At 40.6% G+C, this 8,902-nt stretch overlaps 1 protein-coding gene across 1 annotated transcript in view; it reads left to right on the top strand.

Moving 5' to 3' along the window:
* Positions 1 to 553: 553 nt before the first annotated feature.
* The window catches only part of kel (Kell metallo-endopeptidase (Kell blood group)), a 22,836-nt gene continuing 14,487 nt past the window's right edge, over positions 554 to 8,902 (top strand). The window contains exons 1-7 of the mRNA XM_037676608.1: positions 554 to 583; positions 3,123 to 3,420; positions 3,507 to 3,797; positions 4,285 to 4,406; positions 4,983 to 5,141; positions 5,235 to 5,306; positions 5,396 to 5,584. Of these exons, the coding sequence (XP_037532536.1) occupies positions 557 to 583; positions 3,123 to 3,420; positions 3,507 to 3,797; positions 4,285 to 4,406; positions 4,983 to 5,141; positions 5,235 to 5,306; positions 5,396 to 5,584 (1,158 nt within the window). The 5' untranslated portion in view covers positions 554 to 556. The remainder of the gene's footprint in view (positions 584 to 3,122; positions 3,421 to 3,506; positions 3,798 to 4,284; positions 4,407 to 4,982; positions 5,142 to 5,234; positions 5,307 to 5,395; positions 5,585 to 8,902) is intronic.

The raw sequence follows: 8,902 nt of genomic DNA, 5'->3' as shown, positions 1-8,902 counted from the left end.
CCTCATTCCCCTTCCTGTTTCTGGCTGAATCGAAAGCTCAAATTAAAGAAATGCTCATGAAAGAACTGGTTTGTACGCTGCGAGTTTTATTTTTCATGTTTATCTCTGGTTAGCCTCCGTGTGACGACCGTGAAACTTGTTTTCTCTCAGCCTCTCATTGATGCACTACAGGCTTCTCTATCAGTCGTCAGCAGCCATGTGTGGAGCTGATAGTGACGATAGCTGATGTGTGGAGATACTTTCCAGGAAGAAGTGCCGCCCTCATGCACTACTTGGCTCCAAAGCAAAGTGAACTCCCCAGTCCTTGTCTTCAAGTTTTTACGATGAGTTCAGAGTCCCAACATCGTCTCCATCCGTGGAGTTCAAACCAGTAGTTCATCCTTTGTTCTGAACAGGAGAGAAAGAGTAAGACAAGTCTTTTTTTTTTTTTATCACGAGTTTCAGACGAGTAAAAAAGGGAGTGATGGACAGAGATGCAGAGCAGAGATGACCCAGAGTTTGACGCAGAGGCTGCAGGAAGACGCAGGAGACGACATACAAACAACACAGAGCAAAAATGAGTCAATCGTCAACACAACCTGAGGTATGAGCTCAGAAAGCTGATGGAAAATCATATTTCTGTTGTCTGCAGGTCGTATTCCTGCTAATGTAAGTTTTAACATCCATTTGTGCTAAATTTCAGAGTATTTTGAAAAGCCATATTTACAGGGTACTGTCGAGCACCTTGCAAGCAAAGTTGTAATTTTGAGTGAAATCTAAAATTCAGAGCAAGGATTTTCTCAAAAAGTTCAAATTAAGTTTCTTTAAATTTGGCGATGTTGGCTTTTGTGAATTAATGCCAACATATTTGTAACACTGAAAAGAAATGCAATGTGATTAAAAAAAAAAAGTTTACTGGAAACATTAGTGGTATGACTGATAAGAAAATTTGTAAAGAGGAGAGGTCATTCAGCCTGCAAAATAGTGCATGGACACATTTTTACACTAATTTTCAATGGAAAGTTACAAAGAACTTGACATTTTAAAGAATCGAGGATTTATTTTATTCAGTTTCTAGTGCTGAATGGCATTACATTTAGATTTTATGAAAATACTGTATTAAAAATGGACTTCTACAGCAGAAAATTACTTCATGGGTCCAGGATCACATCTATAAAGTGCAACCAGCAAACTGTCTCTGCGCCTACAAATATTAGATACAACTCTTAATGCCGGGACAATATCTAAACAAGACCAGAAAACTATCACCCCCTCTGCCTCGAGCTCATCTGAGATAAACTAGAGTAAAATAACTTATAATTGCTAGATATTTTTCTCAAAAGTATCAAATTTCAGTCCTTTTGTCTTTTTGGACATTTACACAAGGATCACATCTTGTCCTTTTTAAGTTGTCCAATAATTCAGCTTTATCTAAATTCCACAAATAGAAGACATTTGGGTGAAATAACGTACAGGAAATAGTTTGTCATGCAGATTGTGGAAACGTTCTCAGTTTTAAGTCTATGATTTAATGGGTTTTGGAATGGATCTTTTTTTTTTTTTTTACAACCGTTTGTACAAAACAAGAACACTAAGAAGAAAACCACTCGTGTGCACACTAAAAATAACTGATTTATGTTGTTTTAGAGCTGTGGTGCTCTTATGACCAAAAGACCTATTTTATGGCTATTATTCGAGAATTAATTTGCTGAACGATGTTCTAAAAGCTGAAACAAATGATCAGTTGTTCTGCAGTCACACGGACTCATCTATATCGATAATTCACATTTATTTTTAAAAAGCCTAAACGTAACTTCTCTTTGAAAAAGGTTATGAGTGGAAAGAAAAACACTCATTTGTAGACTGTGGGTGTTAAATTTTCAGTTAATTTACTGATATTCTAAATTGAATCGTTTTATTGTGTTTTTGAAAAACCCTAATTTGAATCTTCCTGTATATTTAGATGAAGTCATACTGCAGTTGCTTTGTAATGGTTACTGCAGATATAATGTTAAAGGTAGCGATCAGTGAGCAGCAGTATGACTTTGTGCCAACCGAAAGCACTACAGATGAAATATTTGCTTTGAGAATGTAGATGGAGGATGTCAGAACCATGTCTTTGTGGATCTAGAGCAGGGGTCTGCAACCTGCGGCTCTGGAGCCACATGCGGCTCTTTGGTCCCTCTGTAGTGGCTCTTTCAAGCTTTGACATAAATAAGCTTTGACAAACTGAATTTATTGACAACAGAACAACAACAAAAAAGATTAGTTCAACAGTTTTCCTGTCATTTATTTTGCAAATGTGTCAACACTGGAGTGAGTAAAAGGAGTAAAGCATACTTTAACTTGATGCTTTATTTCTTTATATGAAGAACTGTCTGCATAGTTTATAGATTTTTTTAAATTAAAGAAGTGGTAAAAATGGACACCCCCTCCACACACACACACAATTTTTTACAAGAATCTGGTCTTTTACTTTAATAAACGTTAAAAATCATTAGATTTTCCCCTACTGGCCACAAAAGTTCCCTCCAGCAAACCTGAAGCGGCTCACGGGCCACCAGTTGATAATCACAGTTGCTGCGGCTCCGGGCATGTTTACTGTAGTGTAAAAATGGCTCTTTTGATCATAAAGGTTGCAGATCCCTGATCTAGGGAAAGCAGATGACAGGGTACCAAGAGAGGCACTGCGGTACTGTTTGAGGAAGACGTGTGATGAAGTATAAGGGCGGTACAAGACGTGCAGTGAAAGCAAGACCGTGGTGAGGTGTGGTAGGATCATCTGGTGTTTGTTTGCAATAGAGACGGACAGGTTGAAGGAGAAGGTCGAGCAGGAGTAGGACATTGTGATCTGCAGTGAAAATAGGGAGCAGGTGGAAGAGAGCCCACAGAGGTGTGTTCATGCTCTTGAGTGATGAATCAACGTTGGACGCAAGATGGAAAACGTGTGAATGAAAGGTGGAGGTGAATCCAAAACTAGCCTCATTTCTATTTATTAGACTTTACTGGCCTCACTGAGAGGTTTTGTGCAGATCCAAGGAGGACCAGGAACATGTTTATGAAAGTAACGAGGAATGATTAAAAAAATGTCCATGCTTGCTGTAGTTTTGACTGAGCCACTTGTTTTCTTCACTCAACTCCAGCCTGAGCTGTCACTTCAGTCACTGTCACAGTCAGAACCTGAGAGTGGGCCTCCTCAGCCACCACATCCATCACAACCACCAGCGCCCCCCACCCAGGATCCCCACCAGCTCCAGTCACAGAGCCAAGACCAGCCTGCACTTCAACAGGAGCAAGCGTCAAACCTGGAGCACCAAGAAAAGCCGCTGTGGATAAAACACCAAAGAGTACTTCTCTTGGTTTTAGGACTGACTGTCTGTGCTGCTATTTCAGGACTTCTCTACTACATTCACCACAGTCTCCACAGAAATACCATCACAGGTAGGCCTGCAAGAACTAGCAATGTTGCAGCAATAAAGTCACAATTTTATCATTTTGTGTGACTCCTTTCTTACTCTTTCCTGTAGTTAGTCCGTGTCTGTCCTTGGCCTGTCGCCTGGCCGAAGCGCGTCTGTCCACGTCCCCCGATCCTTTCACTCAGCCCTGTGACCACTTCTTGTCCACATGTGGAGCAGCTCGATCACAAAAGAGCGGGGGGAGACAAAGAGGTCAGGGTATACTGGGCCATCCGCAGAACCGGATGGAGAGGTCAGTTTGGCCAGAGGTACGAAATGAGCAAACCATCAATAGAAGCCCGGTGGAGGAAAAAACACTGAGCCGAAAAACTGTGCTGCTGCAGAACCTCAGGGAGATTTTAGGTAAGAGGCAATCTGCAGATTTGTATTTTTATGCCTTTGATTGTGTTCCAGTTTGTTTTATCTGTGTTAATCTATGTGTTCACTATGTATTTGTTTTTAATTCAACAATCCACACATCTTTTCTTTTACCATTTAAAAACATGTAATACATGAAATGTAGATGTCCAGCCAAAGAATCGCTGTAGATAAGGGCCCTGTATCAGATATAATATGTTAATGGTCACATCTGGAATAAATGGACATTTAGTTCATGTAGCATGACCAACATTCTGTGGAGACGTTTTTATGTTGGACGTTGGATGACTAACCAGCACAAAAAGGAATAATAGAGCAAATATTTAAGTTCTTATTAAAACAATTTCTACAAATCTCTGTATTTTGACTTGAGGTGGGTGTTTAAATTTTCGCAACGACCCAAAACACAATAGAATAAGAGTGAAGGCGTTGGAAACAACCATGATCTAATATTTGTTTATCTCTCGGTTAGAGACCAACTACAAGTCAAACAGTTCAGCTTTTCAGAAGACTCAGCACTTCTATCATTCCTGTATGGACATGAGAGCTATAGAAACCACAGGAGCAGAGCCGTTCCTCAAACTCATCCAGAAGGTATCATGTGACCTCAGTGATCGTTTTCTTGGACTGAAGTTTCTGAAACTGGTCGTCAAAGGTTCTGGGTGGTGGCGCAGTGCTCTTTGCTAGTTTGATGCTACTGCTCATAAAAAATATATATACATGGAAATTACAAGTCAGTCAGTTATTCACCAGAAAAGCTATGAAAAAATTTTGCTTTCAGCTTTAAAACATAAGAATTAACCAACATTTTTTCAAGTTCCTAAGGTATTTGGCTATATGGGCAATCGGGTTTTATTTTTCTTCTGTACATTTTTTCAGCACGTAATTTCTGTGCTATTTCAATAATCGTACATCAAAACGTTCAGCTCGTTCATGCTATGATTTTGGGTATTTGTGCAATTTTTACTTTTTGAAATATTTAGCTTTTTCTGCCATGTTTTTCAAATTGAAAACAACTGGAGCTCACTTCATTGCCTTCAAACCCCTTTTTGCTTTTACATTTCATTCCAGCTTTTGTTCTGGTTCAGCTTGTTTCTGCTAAATTTAACTTTTATTTTTGTCCTGATCTAGCTTTTATACTGCTATTTGTTGTCTCCTATTTGTTTGCAGCTGGGAGGCTGGGCTGTGTCAGGGCAGTGGAATAAGACAGATTTCAACACCACCCTGGGTTTACTAATGAGAGACTATGGCACTTTTCCATTCTTCAACCTCTATGTGGGCAAGGACCCAGAAGAAGCTGCCAGCAGGAGGACTAAACGATACATACAGGCTTGTACTAATTAGGACACGTGAGAGCAATATTTGCTAACATGGGAGCAGACTTGTGCTGTTCTTCTAACTCAAGAATCCTCTCGACAACAGATCGATCAGCCGGAACTGTTGATCCCGATTGCATGGGACAACAAAACACAAAAGTCTAAAGCTGAACCTCAGGTTGGAGAACCCGTTTTGAGATTCTTGTGGCAGAGATGTTTAAAGACGTTAACAGTGTTCCTAAAGTGACAGTGCGCTTTTGATTGCAGGCGTTACGTCCTTTCTTGGCATCGTGTCAGAGCTACCTGGCTCTCCTGGGAGCCCCGCAGAGTGAACATATGAAACATGTTGGCATGTTCCTCTCTTTGTCCTCTGAACTTGCTGTAGCAGCTTCACCTCTGTACCACCGCCAGTCGAAAGGGCTGCTCCATCAGCGCGTGACCATCAAAGAACTGCAGGTACCAGTGAAATCTGATACACTAGTCCCTCTTTATTGCAGGGGTTACGTTCCGGACCCCCTCGCAATAAGTGAAAACCCACAAATATTTATTTTAGTATTTATAAATATTATAAGGCTTTAGAAACCCTTCCCAGACTCTTGCAATGTTCTAAACTCTTAAAACTACATAATTTTAACAACATATGTACAGGTCCTTCTCAAAAAATTAGCATATTGTGATAAAGGTCATTATTTTCCATAATGTAATGATAAAAATTAAACTTTCATATATTTCAGATTCATTGCACACCAACTGAAATATTTCAGGTCTTTAATTGTTTTAATACTGATGATTATGGCATACAGCTCATGAAAACCCAAAATGCCTGTCCCAAAAAATTAGCATATTTCATCCCACCAATGACAGACAAGTGTTTTTAATACAAAAAACACCAACCTTCAAATAATCATGTTCAGTTATGCACTCAATACTTGGTCGGGAATCCTTTTGCATGAATGACTGCTTCAATGCAGCGTGGCATGGAGGCAATCAGCCTGTGGCACTGCTGAGGTGTTATGGAGGCCCAGGATGCTTCGATAGCGGCCTTAAGCTCATCCAGAGTGTTGGGTCTTGCGTCTCTCAACTTTCTCTTCACAATATCCCACAGGTTCTCTATGGGGTTCAGGTCAGGAGAGTTGGCAGGCCAATTGAGCACAGTAATACCATGGTCAGTAAACCATTTACCAGTGGTTTTGGCACTGTGAGCAGGTGCCAGGTCATGCTGAAAAATGAAATCTTCATCTCCATAAAGCTTTTCAGCAGATGGAAGCATGGAGTGCTCCAAAATCTCCTGATAGCTAGCTGCATTGACCCTGCCCTTGATAAAACACAGTGGACCAACACCAGCAGCTGACATGGCACCCCAGACCATCACTGACTGTGGGTGCTTCACACTGGACTTCTGGCATTTCCTTCTCCCCAGTCTTCCTCCAGACTTTGGCACCTTGATTTCCGAATGACATGCAAAATTTGCTTTCATCTGAAAAAAGTACTTTGGACCACTGAGCAACAGTCCAGTGCTGCTTCTCTGTAGCCCAGGTCAGGCGCTTCTGTCGCTGTTTCTGGTTCAAACGTGGCTTGACCTGGGGAATTTGGCACCTGTAGCCCATTTCCTGCACACGCCTGTGCACGGTGGCTCTGGATGTTTCTACTCCAGACTCAGTCCACTGCTTCCGCAGGTCCCCCAAGGTCTGGAATCGGCCCTTCTCCACAATCCTCCTCAGGGTCCGGTCACCTCTTCTCGTTGTGCAGCGTTTTCTGCCACACTTTTCCCTTCCCACAGACTTCCCACTGAGGTGCCTTGATACAGCACTCTGGGAACAGCCTATTCGTTCAGCAATTTCTTTCTGTGTCTTACCCTCTTGCTTGAGGGTGTCAATGATGGCCTTCTGGACAGCAGTCAGGTCAGCAGTCTTACCCATGATTGCAGTTTTGAGTAATGAACAAGGCTGGGAGTTTTTAAAAGCCTCAAGAATCTTTTGCAGGTGTTTAGAGTTACGTTGTTGATTCAGATGGTTAGGTTAATAGCTTGTTTAGAGAAACTTTTCATGATATGCTAATTTTTTGGGACAGGCATTTTGGGTTTTCATGAGCTGTATGCCATAATCATCAGTATTAAAACAATTAAAGACCTGAAATATTTCAGTTGGTGTGCAATGAATTTGAAATATATGAAAGTTTCATTTTTATCATTACATTATGGAAAATAATGACCTTTATCACAATATGCTAATTTTATGAGAAGGACCTGTATATGTATTGCACAGTAGCTACTGTAAGGGGAAACAAATGTCTTATCTCCTCTTCCCCTGCCCGGGTTGTTACTCGGAAGGAACACACGTTTATGTCAGAATTAAACAACATCTTTAATGTTACAGACTTCAAAATGCATGAAGAAGAGAGAATTGTATAAATATATTACCTGACGTCAAAGGGGCCCCCATACAATACAATTCTGCCCTGTGTCTGCTCTGTTCCCACATTTATAGACTCTGTTTATCCACCCCGTGACACTTCCTGTTTTCAATTCCTGTCCAACCTTACAGACTCTCTGAAGTCCCTGTCCAATCAACCAGGCACACTTTAGCTGTCATCACTTTCCACTGAGTACGTGACACATTACAAGCTCCAATCTGCATAATCTTACAAAGACTGTGAGATTCTGGTTATCCCCTGGGTAACCCATCACATTATCAAGTCAGATTGCACTACAGTCGTTCTGACCTATTAAGCTGATCTCTAACTCATCATAAATTATTTTATAATCCCCACACATACTCAAATGATGTGAACTATAATTTAACTGAACAAGAACCTTTGAGTTGTTTTGTTTTCTCATTAAAGGCCTTATAAGGAACTATTTTCCTACTGACAGCAGAAAGTGTCGTGGTTGATTTTAAAAGTTAGCAGTCACTAAAACGATATCATTATCAGCTTATGGCCTAGTTTACACATCTGACAGATATTCTACTCGTCTTTATATGATCTATGTTCCATAATTCATAATTAAACCATATATTCACCAACCCATATCATGTTATTTTCCACAATTGATCATCAAAGTTTATTTTATTCCTAACACTACTTACTGCAAACAAAACTGGTCCCGATCGAGTCCAAATCCATATGAAAAAAAGACCCGGTGAGCACCGGAGAAAACATCGGACCTCCAAGCGATGTCTCCCCACTCGAGAGGCCTCATGGGCCAGCAAGCAGCACTCAGATTGACCGATAATGCTAGAAGTCTGGTTCTGGTCCAATTCCCGGTTGGTTCCGTTCGGCTCTCTGCATCCACTGAGCACTGAAGTCACTATGAATAAGGACCAAACTGGCTTCATTTCAGCAGAAAGCGATGTCTGGAAGCACTTTTGGGAATTCTGAGTAGTGTACTGTTGGCTTCTGGGAAATGTAGTCCATTTGAGTGGCGATACAGTGTAGGATTATTGAGAGAAAACTACAAAATGGCGGTGCATGTCCAAAGTATTTTTTCATTAACTTTTTATTGTATCCCGTACTGTCCCAATCATGTGAGTAATATTAAAGATTGATGATTGTGTGTCGTGCACAGTGTAGTATGACATATCCTGAGATGTATTCATACTGTTAAAACGGGTTCTTTCATTTTTCTGGACTGTGTAACATACGTGCATTGAATTTAAATAAAATGTGGAAGTGAGACGTTAATTATCTTTGACTCACCAAACGAGTGGGTCATTTATTAACAGAATCCAGTTTAACACATCACACATTTACATTAATTGGCAAGAATTGAAAAAT

This window comes from Nematolebias whitei, chromosome 5 (assembly GCF_014905685.2).
Source record: "Nematolebias whitei isolate Nwh7 chromosome 5, NemWhi1, whole genome shotgun sequence".
Taxonomy (NCBI): domain Eukaryota; kingdom Metazoa; phylum Chordata; class Actinopteri; order Cyprinodontiformes; family Rivulidae; genus Nematolebias; species Nematolebias whitei.
The sequence above is the reverse complement of the archived record's forward strand: the minus strand, read 5'-3'. Positions and strand labels throughout refer to the sequence as shown.